This window comes from Molossus molossus, unplaced genomic scaffold, assembly GCF_014108415.1.
Source record: "Molossus molossus isolate mMolMol1 unplaced genomic scaffold, mMolMol1.p scaffold_m16_p_20, whole genome shotgun sequence".
NCBI lineage: Eukaryota > Metazoa > Chordata > Mammalia > Chiroptera > Molossidae > Molossus > Molossus molossus.
In genome coordinates this window covers 50,853,870-50,873,909 of record NW_023425356.1, presented here as the reverse complement: position 1 = coordinate 50,873,909, position 20,040 = coordinate 50,853,870, and the positions used below count along the sequence as shown (strand labels likewise).

Below are 20,040 nucleotides of genomic sequence, written 5' to 3'. Positions count from 1 at the left end.
GACAGGGCCTTTTACGAAATTTCAAAGCGAGCCAGCTTTGATCTGCCATCCTTCTTCCGACTCCTCAGGGCAAAAAAAAATTACTCAACAGTACATGTTTCTTTTGAGTAATAGCAAGTCAGTTATAAAATTTTGGTTCAATTTATTGCGTGGAAATCGAAGCCCAAAGCAAACCTTCAGTCATAAAAAGATAGCGTGACCATGGGTGACCTTGGGGGTGCTGCTCTTAGAAAATCATTCTTTCACCATCAATAGGCTATTGAGGAGAGAATCTGCTCTCCAGGGCACTCTGAGGTCCAGCGAATCCCCGACACTCACAAAGCCGCGGGGACACCTGCCGGCGGGCCTGGGCATGCTCGTGCATGGTGCATGGTGCATGGTGCATGGTGCATGGTGCATGCAGTGGCCGGGGGGCTCGTCTCGTCACGGGAAATGGTTTGTGATGCAGAGACGTGAGCTCAGAGGGTAAGATGTGCTTGAATGGTTTATGATGGTTTGAGATTCTATCGATAAAAAATACTTTTCTCTTACCAGTAAAATCTCAATAGGATTAAACAATCTTTTCATAGGGCCACTAACTTCCTTTCGCAGCTCAACATGAGAAGAAACACTTTGGAACTTAAAATATGAAGGTTTTAAACTGTGTGTGTGTTTGCTGGGATAGGACTTAACACTACATGTGAAGAGTCACGACAGGTGTAGGGCGTGTTGGCCTTGATGGGCCCCTACCGCTCAGGGGAACGCACTCTCTGAAACACAAGTGCAGGTCAGCATTTGCGTGAGTGATGCCGGATCAGTCAAACTTTTGGGCTCCATCTATAATTTCTGAAAGCTGACTGGAAAATTTTCAGTCTGAATTTTATCTTACAATGGGAAACATTAGCACACCCCTCCTGCCGTGGTCCCAGGGGAAGGGTAACTTTTATGATGAAGGGAGATACTACTCTAGAGGGAGCGGTGAAGTCGGTGGCGTCCCCGCGCTAACTACACCCGCATCCGCATGGAATCAGCAAGAGCTGGCTGTCGGAGATCTTCCCCTGCAGCGCTAAGGCCCGCAGATACTCACGCATCTAGACAACTCTCCACTATACAAAGCGACTGTACAGCTCGAGGATTTCAACTCCTTCCTTTTCATCTTTCTACTTCCTGCCCGCCTTCTGCCACTCCTCACATTTTCTCAGCCTCTGGTGAGGCTGAGCAGCAGCCGACTTAGGTTAAACCCAAGTTGGTTTTGTCTGTTTCTCCATCGAGGGGCTGTGGCGAGACCTCCCTCAAGAACTTGGGAACAGGAAGCAGACAGCAGGTCAGTGAGGAAACCTACGAGGCGCCTGGGAAACAGGCCCTCTGGCAGAGAACGGTGGCGCGTGACTCCTTCCATCTCGAGGAGGAAGCCAGCCTCAGAGGGGTCTGCGTGCCACCCTGCACAGACCCACAAGCTCCTCGAGGCAGCGCTGGTGGATCTGATCCAAGCAAATCCTCGGGGTGACCTCTGTCAACACCGGGAGCAGCTGACCATCTGGCAGGTTCGTCCTCACTGAGGAAGGAGCCTTAATACAGGTTCTGAGTCTGAGGTCGTTATACATTCAAACTGCAAAACTTTCCCTTTTGTTTTGTTTTTTATTTTATTTCTTTTTATGACCAACAGGCAAACTTCTGATCACTGTTTCCCCAAGGGGCTTGCCCACAGGGTAAAGAATAAACTTAGACATTTTCTGATTTGCCTGCTGGGTATACTTTTCATTGTAAGCTGACAGGCAGACACTATGGTGTCTTTGACGTGTCAGTCACAGTGTTGGTAAGAATCTGCACCTCAGGCTGTGGAAGTGACGTGACCTAGGACTCTGGTGAGCTTGTTTCGGAGTCTGCGGGTTTCCTGCGATCAAGCTCTATTTATGCAACAGATCTCTGTGCAGTTCAGTGTCAAGGACAAGATGTCTTGAACTTCCACAGGGGAGGGAAATCTGAAGCCAACCCTGTTCTTTTGGGACGTGTGCGTATTTATTGACTCTACTTGCTCCCTTGGGATAACGATGTAGCCTTGTGAACGCTGACCTGGTTCACACCCGGGAGAGGTAACACTACATGTCCTTGAACAGAGTAAGATGGATTCTTCTCGTACGTTCTTCCGGAAAGGGACAAAACCATGAATGTAAGAGGGAAGTGTCGTAAAAACCATGCTTTCGACCCACTGAGACTTCGTGTCGACACGTGAAAGGCCTTCAAAGGCCCCTCCTGGGGACCCTGAGGACCAGGGGGCTGAGCTGTGACACGTGCACCTGCTCTGCCCTGCGTGGCTGTTCTTCGGGTGAGTGTGTACATGTGGCTGTTGGCGTGGGGACGTATCCCACGCGCCTGTGTGTCTCCGTACGTGCACCCCTCTTCCTGGGACTCCTGACCTGTACAAGGGCTGCATGTCCCTCTAGATCAGAACACCCCCAACTAGACCATGTTTTCTTTCCAGGACTAGTGTCATTTGACTTGTATCCTCAATGTCTAGATATTGTACTTTGCAACTTTAAATTAGAAAAATACCAAAACGTAAGATCTTTTCCTGAAAACACATAATTCGGGTTCGATGGAAATGGTCACTGTTTGCTGCGAAAAGACAAGTCGCAAAGGTAAGGACCAGTTCCATCTGCTGTCAAGTCTTAGTTCCAAGAACAATGATTTGGGGGTACCCAGAAAGGAAAGTGACAGATTCTTCATAAACAAAACATTTATATTTAAAATTCAAAAACAAATATAAAACTATACCTCGTATTAATTTTTTAAATTTAGAAATCTAATTAGCATTCAGCAAGCCGAAGACTGAATTTTCTGTAATATTTACAAGGCTTCAGACACATTTTTAGCAGCAGCATTCATTAGAATTCTGTACTTGAGATGATCGGGGTGGGGGCCCAGACATGACAGGTGGTGGGTCACATGCAGCACAGGACACAGGGACAGCAGCGGGGAGCAGTCCCAGGCTCCCCGAGGCTCTCAGTGAACATCGGACGGAGCTGACAGTCCCACAGAGAGGGAAGGATGCCACCTACCTCTGGCTGTTTGGGAGGCTTAATTAGTGCACATTTGAAAAGCACTTTGAAATCCTTGGATGAAAAGTGCTGCGTAAGTGAAAAGTAGGATCGTTATTTTCTTAAAATTAGATAAAAGCAATACAATTCTTGTCCTCCTTTGAGATTCCCAAAGCAGCAGTATGAACACAGAGTAAATAATGAATGTATTAATGTATACGACAAAAGTAAAGGTAGTAAATTCCAGCCACGTGCTCTTTCCACGGGCTCCCAGGATCTTGTTGGACACAGCTCCAGAAACCACCGAGAGTCTACGCTGTTATCCACAGCAGCATCCCGACAGGCCCGCCCCGCCCCGCGGGGACCCGCGGGGACCCTCCGAGATGCAGGCCCCGCCCCGTGGGGCGCTGACGGACAGACAGACCCAGGCAGCTCGGTCGCCGCTGAGCCTGGTCCTGCGGGTCCCACGCTTGCCCTCCGGGCCACAGGAGAAGTCTCGCTCTTCCTCAGTATCCACTTCACAGCTCTCATGTCACCATTCCTCATGGCCTCAGAGATCTTTGCCACCTCACTTGCTCTCTAAAATAACTTCACTTTTTTCAGTATTTTTCTTAAAATGAAGAAGCTGAAAATGCAGCACTTCTAACGTGGTCTGGAGCCAGTGTAGAATATCCCGAGAGTATTTCTGACCCTGCCCATGTCGGCTAGGACTGTACTGACCTTGCACCCGTGTTTTTAGGTATCGTCACCACGTGGCTCACGTGGAATGTGAGTGTGTATATAATTCTGTGGGCAGACACACGCAATTTTCACTTATAACGACCAGGTTGAATTTTTTTCTTTTTACTCGGGGTCTTTCTTTAGGGATTCTATTCTTCCTAAGACAAAACCCTTTATGACAATAAATTCAGAAATAGGGAACAGTGATTCTTATTACTACCTGGCTGTGATCCACAAGACAGATCAAAGGCTGACATTATTTCAGATGTGAAGTGAAAGGGTTTGACAGGGCTGAGTTTCTTCAGAGAGAACTTTCCAGGACATTAGAGAACTATATAAAACGATAATAATTTTCTAGAAGAGTATTCTTTTATCAGTTACTCCAATATATCGGTCATAGAATCAAAACCAGTATGTTTTTCTTCCTAGATAGGTTATAAATTGATTACCAGAGTAATTTCAGCTTAAGTATGATTTTCATGGAAAATTTAGGTCTATGTAATAGTGATGCTTAGTACAGTTATCCATCTGTCCGTCCATCCGTCCGTCCAAACAGTACATGAGTTCTTACAATGTATTACATATAGAGTTGAGAGTCCATTTTTTTTTTTTTTTTTTTTAAATGATGTGGTGCTGGGAAGGCAATGATAAATAATACATGATGCCTGGCCATGGATTGGAGGCAATTAACATGGAACAAAATTCTGACAATAACTGATGCTGTGTTATGCTAGTATATTTATAAATTGCTACAGGAGAATAGAAGAGGCCCACATATTTAATACAGTATGAGAGTATATTAGATGTATATACAAATTGTTACAGAAGAATCTTGGGGCCCAGAACATCTTCACAGAAAATACTTTGATTTCCATACACCTGTTAATTCCTGCCATTACATTTTCGTCTTTACTTCCTATTGGGATGCAAGCACCATGAGGGTAAGGAGTGTCTTATTCATTATGTCACAAGTATCTACCACTGTTATTTGACAAGGGGCGGGCATTCAAAAAGTATTTGTCTGTGTGGATGGATGGCCTTCACCGGTGGAGAGAGAATTCCTGACCGTGCGGGAGTCCGAGCGAGAGAGAAGGGCTGAGGACAGCGAGGGGCACGTTATGGTGGAGCAGAGAGAGCCGCAGAGGGAGGTGGGCGGATTCTGGAAGTTCTTCACGTGCCATGTGAAGACCTCTACACTTCGGGGGAGCTGCCAATGTTCTGAAGAAGGGGGACAGCTCCTGCCGTGCTTGGAAGGGAAGCCTGGTAGCAGAGCGTGCTGAGGGGCGCGCGCACTCAGGGCAGATGTGGCCATCCAGATGTGGGCGCGGGGAGCCCCGGGGCTCTGGCACAGAAGCATGGCCGAGCAGGCAGCATGTCAGGAGCAAAACACAGCACTTTCTTCTTCTAAGATGTGTGTAGTTTTACACTTACTATTTGGGAACGGAGGACAAAGGGAAAGAATATCACAACTGGCTGAAAAATTTAGAAGGTACAGTTAATTGGGAGTAAAATGATTTTTGCCCCATTAAAATGGGACTCTGTTTCATCCAGTAATTAGAGGCTGTGTTACTCCGTGTAGATGAAATCAGACTGCAGTAGTTGGCCTCTGTATTCGATAGAAAGGGATAGATTACTCTGAAAGAAGGAACATTTTTTGTTCTTGATATTCTTATATATAGTCACAAGAGAAGTGTCGATTGAACGAGATAATGCCAATAAAATTATACTTAACGTGTGTATAGTGATGTTATTAAACTGATCTAAACGTTTGTAATTTACAGACCAACCACTAGATGGAGGGCTTGTCTTATCACTGAGTATTGCACTTGTACAAACTTAAAAAGCAAGCTTTATCAAATTTAAATTTCTCAGCATATTTACCATGGACAGAACGTCGTTTCCATCACTTTCTCATATAATCGATGTCTTCATTTTACAAGTGTGAAAAAATTTAGTTCAAGCTGAACAGGAATGTCTATCCTGCATATGCAAAGTGGTGTGACTGGGCCCGTGAAAACGCTAGAAAATGCTGTTGTCCTGCACGGCGGAAATGTAATCTGCACGCGTGTCAGGTACTGCTGTTGCCGAATGGCTTCTAAAATGTTCATCTAACTGTAACAGCATCCTATGAATTTATGTAATAAATGTATATTTTGGGTGGCTCAAAGGTGTTACTGATTGCTTTGGACTTGAGCCTTTGGATTATGGAGAAAATGGGCAGTTAAGCAGTCTTTTTTGTTTGTTTTGTTTTGTTTTTTGTTCAGATAGAGTGGGAGAGAGGAAGAGAGAGAGAGAGAAACATTGATATGAAAGGGACACATCGAGGGGCTGCCACCCGCATGACCCAACCAGGGCTGGGGACAATCTGCAACCGAGGTACGCGCCCTTAGCGGGAACCGAACCCCGGTCTCTCTGGACCGCAGGCTGATGCTCTAACCGCTGAGCCAAACCGGCCAGAGCTAAGCAGTCTTTTAATGAGCTTCACCAATACATATCAGGTTTAGCTGTCATTTTCCATTTAGTTTTCTTTTAGTCTTTTATATACATGATCATCAATGTTCCTTTTACTATGATAAAACGAAATGGCTCAAGAATACCAAAGAATCATATTTTTAGTGAAATCAAACTAAGTAGTATTTCCCTCCAAAATCAGGGACAAATGATATGAGTAGTGGGAAGTTGTGTTTAAAGTACTCATGTGGAATTTATTTTTAAAAAACTTAAAAAAAAAGAAAAAGAAATCTGTCAGTTCTAAGGGGGAAAACTACCATTGACAGATCCTTTCAATTCAGATACTATACTGAGATGCTGCTGATAAAGACTAATTGTACTATTGATGGGGGGGAATGTGTAAACCAGTCACGAATTCACTCCAAATGAAGGGAGATCATCTCACCGATGCTCCTGTAACATCATTCAGTTTACACTTCTCCCCTTGTCCGTCTCCATCTGTCGTGTAACCGTCTCCAGTCTGTTTGGTGACACGTCGATGTGGAGACGTAGAGCTGGTACTGTCTCACATGATCTTATCGTTGCGTTACGTCGTCTACCCTTTCACTTTTCCTACGTTTGATAGTCTCGCTGGGGGTTCTCTATTAACTGGTTCTTGGGCATCCTGACTCTTGCTGTTGTGTCTGACAATTCTTCGTGACGGTCCCTTCGTCATGAGCCTGGCGGGTTTTTATTGTGTTCAAGTTCGGTGTGTGCGTGTGTGTTGTTTTGTTTTTGCCTGTCTCTTGGCCCTGGAGCTTGGACATATTTCTACAGAGAGGTTCTGTATTTGTTTATAATCTTTCAAGGCCACGGGGATTTCACTGTCCTGAAACAGTTTTAATGATTTCTGGACTCAGGGTTCGCTCAATTAGACTACACGGTCTAAGGTCTGAGCCCACTCCCGAGTGCGGGGAAGGAGCGCTGGTGGATTACAGTCAGCTCCTTTCCGCTGCTGAGACGGACGCAGCCCCTGAACCTGCAGCTCTGACCTGACAGGGAATCGGCCCGTCCCCCGGGCCTCAGGCCGGGGCCGGCATTCTTGTGGGTGGTGCTCTTGTGCCTGGGTGTCAGTGGGGACGTCACCCGTCGTCGTGAATTCTCGTGAACTTGGCTGCCATGCCGTGCCCACCTTTTCTATGTGTGTACATGGGAGGGCCCTTCCAAGTCCGCCCGGTCTACCCTCTTCCATTTTAGTCCTACCCGCTCTGCACAGTCAGGGCAAGAAGCCAGCTTTCTGCTCCTGTGACTCCAACTGAGCCACCAGAAGACCGCTTTGTCCTTATTTGCAGCAGTTAACAGAAACAGCACCAAGAGGTGCCTGCTGGAAGCTGTCAGATGTGGTTACGAAGCCCATGTGAACGGGTACCCAAATCTCTAACGGTCTCGGGCGCTTTACAGGGGTCTTTTAACGCCAGAGTCTCCGACCTGCACTTCCTCAGGGAAGTGCCGGGACCGAACCGGCCGCGCGGGGCTCGCCAGCACCTCAGCCACACACCAAACGCAGGGGCTGCTGGGTCGATAAGTGAGTCATTAGCACCTCCTTTGAATAACTGTTTGTCTCTTACTGCTTCAACATTTATATAATCTGTCATAATACCTCGGCATTTTAAGGTACAAAAGTTGCTGCTGTAGGCTTAAAGTAGAGAATATAATGTAAGTAGCAATGTTTTCACAGTGATGGTTTAAGCATCCTGTCTGGTACTGAGTGAGTTAAAGCCCGAACACCACAGCTAATTACTCTGTAATGCTAACCTTAGTTGCTGGTTCATTTTGAGACTCTTTAAAATATGAACTGTGTATTTTACCCCTATGCACTCTCTTAATGATTTGTTTTTTTAGACTGAAATCACTTCCAGCCATCAGTTATACTCTTGGTCTCTACATATGCACTTCTCCAAGCACAAATATTTCTTTTTCCTATTGGTCTGCCAGCCCTGTCAGAGCAAATTTCACTTTAAACTAAATGCTATGATACTTAAAACCTCTTGGATTACTCAGGCTGCGAGTGTGATCTATGACCTTCCAAGAATGACAGCTGAACTTTCCCATTTGCTTATACTGTTTGGGGACCTGGGAAGCACATGCCAAAGAGGAAAATGTTTCTGATGTTGAACAGAGAGGAGAGTTCTTGCTAGAGGTGGGAGCAGGAGACTATTAAGTACTGAAAAATACTAATAAGAAATGAAAAGAAACTAAACATGCTGTAAAGTCTAAGACCTTGAGCATAATTCAAAAGTTAATGCTGGTACTAAACTTTTTAGTCCAGTTGAAATATGAACAATGACCTCCAGTTACTGTGATTTAAGCACTGACCAGAATCTTAAAGTGATAATGCATTATCAAAATGAACAAGTTCAAGCGATGGAACAGAACCCAGCATTATCACAAGTACTACAAAATGGTCTGGATCAACTCCCCACCTTTCTTCATACAACACAGAAAGCTGACATGTGGACATAATCGACGAGGCGACATGGGTTCCAAGGTGCTACCCTACTGACACAGCAGTCTCTCGTCCACGGGAATTACTGTTAAGCTTCTGTAAAAACCAAAGTCCTTAAATAAATAATGTAGTTTGGGGACATTCTGATACAGTTTTGAAACTTTCTCTTTTTTCTACTCTATTACATAAGAGGTAGACACATTTGTACAAAAAAATCTCAAAAGTCTTATCAAATATAAGAAGGTTAATGTAAAGTTTCCAATTTATGTCATGTCTACTTAATCATTTACTTGTCTCAATGGTTAGGCTAAATAATCTACAAATTACCTTTGGCTGATAAAAATCAAACGGTGGTTGACAAGTAAAGACTTGTTTGTAGCTAAATCAAACTAAGTAGCATATTTCTAAAATTGAGGGTACAAGAATGGGTACTAGAAATAATATTTAAACAAATTAAAAGTGTGTGATTTAAAATAGCTAAGCATGTCCAGCTGGTATGGCTCAGTGGTTGAGCATCGACCCATGTACCAAGAGGTCGCCAGTTCGATTCCCGGTCAGGACATATGCCCAGGTTGTGGGCCAAATCCCTAGTGGGGGGAGGGGCATGCAGGAGGCGCCCAATCAATGATCTCTATCATCGATGTTTCCATCTCTCTCTCCTTCTCATTTCCTCTCTCTCTAAAATCAATAAAGGAAAAATAAAAAAAAAATAGCTAAGCATAAAAGTTTGAAATTTTGATTCTCAGTAAGTTTATACTATCAAATATACAACCTAAAGGCATTTCCTTGCATTATGATATTTTAAAACCTCTATGTTGGGCAGTGTTATGCAAACACGTCCAGGCACTAACTTAATAATTTCAGTCACCAACACGAGTTGGATAGCTATTCCTTCAGGACCTCAGTTTACTGTGCAATGTACCAACATTGCATGTGACACTCAAAGAACAGGTTCTAAAGTATATCTCCACTCTTCAATTTGACAAGCATTCTTGGTCCTTGAGAATGTATTATGGATATACAAAACAAACCAACCAACCAACCAACCCAAGGTAAATTCATTTTCTACTTATTCTAAGGTAACTTTAGACTGCAAAAATGTGGTCTGACTTCAGTCCCCCGATCAACCTAAAATTATCACGAGTACTATACAACACACAGTGCAGTCTTCTGATGACAAGATAGGTTATTTCCTTATGATTTTCACAGAATGGGGCAAAGCACCCTCTGGACACACTGAATTACTACCAAGCAAAGTCAGTGTAGACTGGAAAGTAGAAGTAAGTATTCAATCCTAACAAATAGTTTCTTGACTTGTACCCTATTATCATGTTTTAAATAAATTATTTGCAAAGCAACGTAGGGCAACTTTTTAAAGGCTGATGCATATAGGCATTTTTCTCCCTTAATTTAAGGACTGACAATTACGTTTATTAAATTCAGCAACACTAACTTAAATATGAACTTAACAACTCCTGAATTTTTAAAAGTTAGCGGGGTACAATGACCTCCAAACCAGAATATCTGAATACGATTTCTGTCTCTACTGGTCACGTGTTTCAGTGCACACCTGTAACTTTGTCATGTTGATTCTGTAAGTAACAGCTACCCCTGGCAACCCTCTGCCTTGTTCACTGCTGTATTCCCAAGTCTCCTGCAGAACAGGGCGGCGGCTCTGCCCTCGGTGTCCTCGTTATGACCAGGGAACGTAACGGAGCCTTCCCCGAGAACGGAGGAGAGCCCGGCTCGTGCCACTGAATGGACAGTGACAGGTCGCCGTCCCCGGGCGGCCGGCCGCGTGCTCCGCCTGCCCTCGGGCTCCCACGCAGTCGAGCTCTGCCCACGCAGGCAGCGGGCGGCGGGCACAGTCGCCTCCCTCCGCGCAGGGCGCTCGAGGCCGTACCACCCGGGCCCTCGGAGTCCGCGTGGTGACCGGTGCAGACGACGCCGAGCCTGGGCGCCGGAGACACGGGGCAGCTCTGCTCGGCGTCTCCGTCAGCTCGGCACCGAGTCGATGCTGCGAGTAGCTCGTCCAGGGTAGGTGTCCGGTTATTTCCGCCAACCACCCTCTCACCTCGCGCACCCCTGGGCTCAGGCTGAGGCCAGAGCGGGGCTGCTCTTTGAGAGGACACGGGCCTCAGACGTGAGGGGGTGCATTCCCTTCCGGGGTGTTCCCGGGTCCTGCCAGCCTGACAGTCTGCGACCTAAAGCAAAGCTGGGCAACTGCGAGGAGGACTCGCCAAGATGGGAGCACACCCCCCGAGGCTGCAGGCCAAACAGGGTTCGAGGCGGTGTCTCCCACTCGCGCACCCCGAGACTGCAGGCCAAACAGGGTTCGAGGAGGTGTCTCCCACTCGCGCACCCCGAGACTGCAGGCCAAACAGGGCTCGAGGAGGTGTCTCCCACTCGCGCACCCCGAGACTGCAGGCCAAACAGGGTTCGAGGCGGTGTCTCCCACTCGCGCACCCCGAGACTGCAGGCCAAACAGGGTTCGAGGAGGTGTCTCCCACTCGCGCACCCCGAGACTGCAGGCCAAACAGGGTTCGAGGAGGTGTCTCCCACTCGCGCACCCCGAGACTGCAGGCCAAACAGGGTTCGAGGCGGTGTCTCCCACTCGCGCACCCCGAGACTGCAGGCCAAACAGGGTTCGAGGCGGTGTCTCCCACTCGCGCACCCCGAGACTGCAGGCCAAACAGGGTTCGAGGCCGTGTCTCCCACTCGCGCACCCCGAGACTGCAGGGCAAACAGGGTTCGAGGCCGTGTCTCCCACTCGCGCACCCCGAGACTGCAGGGCAAACGGTTCGAGGCAGTGTCTCCCACTCGCGCACCCCGAGACTGCAGGGCAAACGGTTCGAGGCGGTGTCTCCCACTCGCGCACGGCCGTGACCCTGGACCGCTGTGGGTCTGACCGGCGAGGTCCAGCCCGTGCAACGGCCGTGTTCAAGGGTCCGGGTGCGACCCCGCGAGCGCAGAGGGCCGGCTGGAGGCACACTCGGCTTTTTACCGCCTCGGAGATCCGAGTCCCTAGCCCCTGCGTGCTCAAGGGTCCCTGCGTATCTCCAGTCGTTTCAAGGCAGCAGGACAAGAAAGATTAGGGACGGATCTACTTCCAGTGGCTCTGGATGTCCACTTGCTGTGGGTCCCTCCCGCCCAGGCTCTGGGAGGAGAAAGGCAAATGGAACAGTGAGAGATTGTGTTGCTTTTTTCCCCTTTGTGTTCACAGAGAAGGAGTTAAATGGTAATTCAATAATTATAAAGTCTTTAAAACCCAGAGACCTTTTAAAAGAATGTTTTAGAGACTTTTAAGAATTCCTTGTTCATTTACCACCTCAAAAGCTACCTCAGCAGGAAGTTTTAGTACCCATGTAAATACAGCTTTACGGGTTTCTTGTATCAATTTGAAAAGATGTAATTTTAAGTTACAGTTGCAATTTAACATTTTACTTGCCCAACTCTGTGCCTAGAAGCCTCCTCCCCTCCTTTCTCATTTGAGGGGCTCTAAACTACCTACTTGACACTGCACACAAGTCTGGGTTCCTCTTTGCCTTTTAATTTCTGACAGGCCAATGTGAAAGTGCTTTGATTTTGGCTGGAAAAACCTGAAATGGAAAGAATTTCTGAAAAAGCAGGATGTATCAACTTTAGATAAAACTAAACAAAGAAAATAGGCATTATATATATCTGACATTACATGAGATAGAATGCCAACTTATGTCCACAAAAGATATCCAGGAAATCATTAATAATGCTTCTGTTTATAAATCTATTCAAAAGATTTAACTTTAATATTTAACTTAATCAAAGGACACAAGAAAGCATTTCTTGATTGTGCTTCACTCGTCTTAAATGAGACCACAGAAATATGTAGCTTTTACATAAAAATGGGCATAGACACACATATATTTTATATTCACCAGTAATTAACTTTAATAGAAGTATAAAGTTTAGAAAATTACTAATACTCTTCTCATCTATAAAAACAGAGCATTTGAAATTAGATTCTATTACAGAGCTACACATGTCCCTTTGAAATAGCTCAGTTCTGTTTAATGATGGAGGCACTAAGTAGCTAAGAGACTGCCAAGTGACTTAGGCTACTACGGAAAGACTGCAGGTTGCCCTAAAATTCCTACAGGTAAAACCTACAGAACTATAATCCATAATTAACCCCCTTAACTCCAGACATCGCCTCCATTTTCATATAATTATCAATGGAGGTTTGTTGCCTTTTTAAAATGAGGAAACCTGATCCATTTTAACAAACCTTTGTAATCTAAACTCTATTACAAGTTTTGAGAATTCATCAATAGCTATGACCTTCCTTCCTTCCTTCCTTCCTTCCTTCCTTCCTTCCTTCCTTCCTTCCTTCCTTCCTTCCTTCCTTCCCTCCTTCCTTTTTTCTTTCTTTCCTTTCTCTCTAAAATGAAAGGTTTTTACTCAGTAAACCTTTGCTTATGAGATGGGAGGCATAAAAAAACAATATCACCATTTATAATAAACCCTTGATACAATAATTTCCCTCAAATCTCACAATTATGTTTTGAGGACATAGATGTGTTTCTAAAGAAGCATCATCTCGCCCGGCTGGTGTGGCTCATGGTTGAGCGTCGACCCTGCACCAAGAGGGCGCCGGTTCTATTCCCGGTCAGGGCACATGCCCAGGTGGTGGCCCGATCTCCAGTGGGGGGGCGTGTAGGAGGCGGCCAGTCGATGTTCTCGCTCATCAATGTTTCTATCTCTCTCGCCCTCTCCCTTCCTCTCTCTCCAAAATAAATAAAGAAAAAATATTTTTAAAAAAAGCAGCGTTATCTCAAGTGCAAAGCCACAACAAGCTGTCTTCTGGACTAATCCTTCCAAGAGCTTATTGTTATGATGCAGAATTTACTGTCACACGAACTGTACTGACTTCCCAGACCATCCCAGCGCAGCACTTTATTCAACAGCCTATGTATTTGGGAAGTTGTATTTCAATAATAACACGATTCTTTCTCAAAAATTGCACTGCTTGGCAAAAATAAGTGTGAATCTATAAACCTATTTATGATTTTATTTAAGAAAATGCATCATAGTATCTTTAAATCTTTTTAATTTTATTTTTTCTAGCTTTGGTATATAATTCACATATAACATTGCCATCAAATTATCTGATGTTTTTTCCTGTAAGAAAATATTTAAGGTATAATCTTTTGTAATGGAAATAAGTTAACAAATGATAACACTTTAAATAGGATACTCTTTTTTTAAAAAGAGTGTTTATCATTTAAAATGGCATGGTGTTCTTTTCCAAAGATGATTTCGTGTCCTTTTAAGATTTAGGGCAATTCAGAACTGTTTAACATGCTTATTCCATTGGTGCACGTGCACACACACACGCGCGCACACACACACACACACTAAATCAAGGTGTAGGACTCACACAAAAGCAGGCAGGAATGTGTGGAAGACCACTGATGTCCCAAGATTGACAAGTACTTAGTATTAATTCCTTAATTCCTTTTCTAAGCCTAATAATTCTATTACTCTTAAGTATTTTCAAAAAGAGAAATTTGAAATAAAGAACAATAAATATTATGCTTTAAGTCATCTCAAAAAATTCTGTTTTAAGGCTGAACTGTAAGCTTCTTGAGGGGCTGTTTCTTACTAATCTGTTTAACCCTGGGGACCCCATTCAGGTCCCCGTCAATTAGAAAGGTTACTAAATAAAGAAAAATTTAACTGTTAAAGGAAAACATAACATGCACATCCTTACCTTGATTATATCTTTATTTTATATTCTATGAAGTTAATTTAATTTGTGACCACAGACACTTAAGTTCGCAGTAGCTCTCGGAAATAAGCTCCACGGACACGTGCTGTCCTCTGACTAGTCCCGAACAAGCCCTTGCTTCAGACTCAGTCACAGGGAAGAAACGAGATCAAGGAAACGCTTTATCCTTTTGAAGCATAATTTGTTTCTACAGAACACTGGCTATTTGATAATGAAAACTAACTCAGGCCCTGGCCGGTCTGGCTCAGCGGCAGAGCTTCGGCCTGCGGACCAATGAGTCACGGGTTCGATTCCGGCCAAGGGCACGTACCTCAGCTGTGGCCCGTCCCTGGCCTGGTCGGGGTTGTGTGGGAGGCAACCACTCAATGTGTCTCTCACTTTGTTTCTCTCTCCCTCCCACTCCAGCTGAAGATAAACGGAAAAATATCCTCAAGTGAGGATTTAAAAAATAATAATACAAAACTTGTTAATACTGGGACAATAGAAGTTTCTTTTCCCCAAAATGAAAAAAAAAATTTATGATAGAGAATGCTTATCTTCGGTATAGATACTGTAAGTACCTCTCAGCACACTCAAGGAGCTATGTGATAGTATAATACACGTGTACTAAGAATTTAACTTGGTCTTAACTATTATTCTTCATTATTATATTATTTTCCATCTGAACAACTGTAAACCTACTCTTGCCCCGCTCTGTACTAATATGGTACATTGGAAAGGATGAACACAAAATTAAGACGTAGTGAAAAAGTTAATCCGGGGACAAAGGACAGCCCGGAGATGGAGGAAGACACGTCCGTGCGTGAACGTGAACACGGCTCTGACCTGTCTGACCTGCTGGACGAACCTCGACCGGGCGCCCAGTGTGTGCAGGCACCGGGGCGCCACTCGGGGGAAGCTCCGGCTCTCCTGGAGGCTGTATTTTTGTGGAAGAAGGTGGGGAACAAGTGAACCAAAAAGTAAATGATTAGGGTGTGAACACAGACAGTAATGAGAGGGCCGGGAAGGAGCTTCCTTGACAGTTTTGTCAGGAAAAGACTCGAGGGAGGAATACTTGAGCTCAGACTTGAAAGAACAAACCAGTTGCTCAAAAAGTCAGAAGAACATTCGACTGAAATACAAAGGTGCTGAAGTGAGGAAGAGCTTGGCGTGTGTCTGAGGAACAGAAAGGGCCCCAAGTGGGGGGATGAGCGAGCATTAGGACCCTTGCAGGAGATGAGGCTGGAGAAGTAGGCGTGAGATACTGCAGGACTTCATGGACCATGGTAAGAAATTTAGATTTTATCAGAGCGTGGGCAGCCACTGAAGGCAGGTGGGAGACGATCTGGGTCACACTTTAAAAAGATTATAGTGGTTACAGAGAAAAAATGCATTGCAAGGGAAGGAAAGTATAGAAGCAGGGAAATCAATTAGGAGGCTACTGAACGGTTCCAGTGACACACACTGGTGGCTTGGACTAGGGTACTCACAGTGGAAATGGAGAAAAAAACAAAACAGCCAAATTCGAGTCACAGTCTAGAAACGAAAACTACAGGACTTGCAGACAGATGGTCCGACGGGACAGTGGTGTCGGTGAGGGAGGGGAAGACCAGGGTAGACTCCCAAGCTGACGGCTTGACCCACTGAATGGTGGTGACGTTCACTGAGCCGGAAGGTTAGGAGAGGAGCCTGTTCGCATGTGGGAAATCGAAGGTCAGGTGTGAGGGCTTTTGTCAAACATTCAACTGGATGTGTTAGAGTGAGAGGAACAGGGCTGGCGCTCAGAGGAGACTGTCACGTGAAAACATGCTTACAGATGCACCTGAAGCTCGGGACCGGAATGGAACCCTCTAGGTGTAAGGAGACCCTGAAGTAAAGCAGCAGAGAACACGGGAAGGAGGGGAGAGGGGCTTAGGAGGGAAACGGGAAAAGAGGGAGCACCCTGAGAGCTGAAAGGGCAGGTTTCCCAAAGCAGGACCCGATGCGGCTGAGCAGGAAGGACAGGACGTCCACTGGAGGTGGGGGACGTCCACTGGAGGTGGGGGACGTCCACTGGCCGTGGGCCGCGAAGGCCGCTGGTGATCCGATCCCGCAGGACTGGGGGAGGGGAGGGGGAGAGGCCTCTGCGAGAAGCAAGCGCTAAGGGAAGTGAGAGATGGGCCGCAGTGCCACTGTGCTGGCGGCCATGGGAGTGGATCTCGGAGACTCCAGAACGGTCCCTGAGCTGACCCAACGATCCAGACGAGGGAACAGACAGGTCGGCCGAGAAGTCCATGAGACGGCAACGGGACGGGCAGGGCCCGCCGGACTGACTGGACGCTGCAGGAAGAACACTTCCTTCCCTGGCCCAGAGGGAAGGAAGAAAGGAGGGTAAACAAGAGGAGACCCTGGGAGGTGAGGAGATGACCTTGGGCAAGTTGCTTAACTTGATAAGCTTCACTTTTCCTGCTAGAACAGCTCCTGCCTGAGCTGTTGTGAAGACTGAATTAGACAGGGATGTAACAGATGGCTATTAGCATACTGCCTGGCACTCAGGTCCGTACATTTCAGTCAGTGCCATTGCTATTATTAATCAACAGCTCTCAGATGGATTTGAAACTCGTTTAGAGAGTAACATTCCAAGTAATTGAATTAGGATAAAGATGAAATCTGTATGACATTGAAGCCCGAATTGTTTCTCATTCTTTCCAGCAATTTCATTTAAAACTGGACTGGACTGTTCATGTCCCAGAAACAAACTTTTTAATGCAATTTTACGTGCTATTTTTTTTCGTATTTTCTTAAAGAGTAAGAACAATAAAAGCTGTTTAAAATTAATGTGTATTTTGTGCAGAAACTTTCAAATCCAGAACATTGGATGGATTATTGACTAATGGTCTGACACATTTAATGTGACGGAAAAACAAAGAAGCAAATTACAGAACACCCCCTTCCCCCCGCTCCCGATACAGAGTCTAAAATTCTGTGTACCCTCCACCTGCATTTCCTCCACATGAACACTCTGGCGTTGCAGTTTAAGGACACAGACAGGCTTATTGTCAAGTTCAACATTTCTGCATTAGATCTAACACCTAATGAAAGGCCCAGGGTAGTACTGCACCTCTCTCTCTTTTAAAGTGTTCAAATCACTCCTTCCTTCTTGGGGTAACTAACAACAGGCACTTTCCCGAGTGGGTCCTCTGTTTCACCAGGGACTCTGACTTTACTGCCCCCAATTTATTTATTTTTATTTATTTTTTATGAGGAAGAGAGAGAGAGAAACATCGATGTGAGAGAGACACATCGAGTGGCTGCCACCCACACGACCCCAACAGGGCCGGGGACAAACTGCAACCGAGGTACACGCCCTTAGCGGGAACCGAACCCGGGTCTCTCTGGACCGCAGGCTGACGCTCTAACCGCTGAGCTAAACCGGCCAGGGCTACTGCCCCCAATTTAGAAATACTATGAGTTTCAATGTAATGTTAGTGATCATTTTAATGACATCTAAATCAATGAATGGGTATTACATACTACTGATTTATACCCGACAAGCCGGTTTGTATGGGAATACTAATGATTTCTTCTGTGGAATCGGACGGCTACGCGGTAACAACCAATGTGCCTTCCATGGTGAGACGCTAGCAGCTGATTTCCTTCTTTCATATGGTTCATGTTATAATAATACTGCATATTTATTTAAGTTATGATCTATATCAATGCATATTAATAAAATATACTTATCAATGCCTAGCATTTAAAACCAGTTATCAACCACAAAATAAGACAGTAAAAAGAGATAAAAGGTATAAGTAAAAAATAAATTTAACAACACATGTTAATTGAATCAAATAATGCCTCAATTAAGGGGTTTTATTGTAGGAAAAAAAAACAAACAAAAATATAACATTTTATTATACTTCACATGAAGATGGTTATGTTTAATGATATATAAACCAGTTTGCTTAAATGTGATTTTCAATTTCCTTTTATTTATTTTACAAATATTTGCAATATGTATATGGCCTCATTTGGTAAGAAGGTTCAGTGGATGCTTATAACAATGTTATTTCTACTTGAAGAATATGTTTTTTGAAATGCTTTAAATTCCATGAAATACTATGAAATCTTTAATCAAAAGTGAAAAATAGTGTTCTGACTTATTAAATAAACACCAAGTGCAAATTGAAACTGAACATACAACATAATCAAGGAAATAACAAACTAGTTTATTTTATTTGAAGAGAAAAACGGCTTGGTCTTCCCAAAGCACTAAAGTAGGGCCACTGCGAGTCTCAGCAGCAGTACACATGCCCTGTGCCCGCCCCCTCGCCCACCCCCTCCACAGTGCGCACCTTTCTCCTCTGTTTGTTAACAGTCTAAATCTTTCTCCCAGGTTTGGCCTTGCAACCACTTACTTGATAAAGTAGGTCACTTAAAAAGAAAGAAAGCCCAATAAAATGAATTACAAAGACGACAAGATTAAACTGATTGCACCTTTTCCATACATTGTAGCTGAAATTTTGCAAATATGCAGTTGGCTGTGGTTTGGCATTTAACAGCATGTGATCAGTAAGGAGGAGGAAATTTTATTCTCATTAACTGTTGCAGATTTACTGCAGTGAAAAAGAGCTATGTAACCCGAGACGTGACAGTACAGAAAGATCAAAGCCACGGACTGGAAACTAAATAAACCCTCTGGCTACTTCCTGCGAGGAAAATTCACTTTGGCGATGTGAAACAGGGCCCAGCTAAAAACTGCTCTGTTTTATGAGCTGTCAGAGCGGCTCAAGTGGTTTGGACTGGCTGAGTTCAGAACATTATATTTCCTTGTTTTTGTCTTAGATACTTCTGTAAGCAGTTTTATAGACCTTTTTTTTCCTTCTTCTTCTTCTTCTTTTTTTTTTTTTTAACACAATAACAACAAAAATACGAAACTCTTTTCTTTTGGCTGAAACCGAGAAGGTAACTGCTAAACTTATTAAGCAGGCAGGTCTTCATCTGCACATTCCTTTCTCATTTACTGCAGTTTAATATTTTGCTCTTAGATTTATTTGGCAATACGTTTACCTTCATAATTCATCAGCAATCTGTATAATTCCTATTCAAAATCAGTGCAAATCGGTTTACAGAGCCCACGTGGCTTGTATCTGAGGGGTGAGCTGTTGGTAACAGCACATCTGGAAGGACTATGGAGAATGTGGGAATTAATTAATATTACGTTTTAAAACCCATAGGCTCTAGGTTTCATCTGTTTTTTTTCAAAGAATATTTAAGAAAAAAATATTTGGCTTAACATTTCTAACATAAATTTTTAAAAATTGTTAATAAATCCTTAAATCACATTGTTAAATCAATCAAAACACAGATGGGCCAGAATAAATCAACCTTAGATTAGAAAATATCCCTGAGTTTAGGGGCAAGCGCAGTTCACTGAGGCCAGGCCTCAAGGGAACAGAAGATGACGTGCTCTGTTTCCCTCTCTCCTATTGTTCATTTGGGTGGCAGGGCCTAGCAATCAACTTGCTCACAGTTTTGTTCTTATCATTGGAATGTGGCTAAGCTCGCCTTTACAATGGCAATTTGCATATTATTCCTTTAAAAAAAAACTCTCATATTTTTTTTTTGAAAATAAGAGCATT

General features: G+C 44.5%; 1 protein-coding gene across 2 annotated transcripts in view; it reads right to left on the bottom strand.

The window, feature by feature from the left end:
* KIFAP3 (kinesin associated protein 3) overlaps nt 1-20,040 on the bottom strand; it is a 108,168-nt gene that overhangs the window by 1,485 nt on the left and 86,643 nt on the right. Inside the window, exon 20 of one of the 2 annotated variants that reach the window (XM_036272709.1) lies at nt 3,039-3,107. The exons of the other annotated variant lie outside the window; for it this stretch is intronic. Coding sequence (XP_036128602.1) covers nt 3,062-3,107 — 46 coding nt within the window. The 3' untranslated portion in view covers nt 3,039-3,061. The remainder of the gene's footprint in view (nt 1-3,038; nt 3,108-20,040) is intronic. 2 annotated transcript variants of the gene reach the window in all.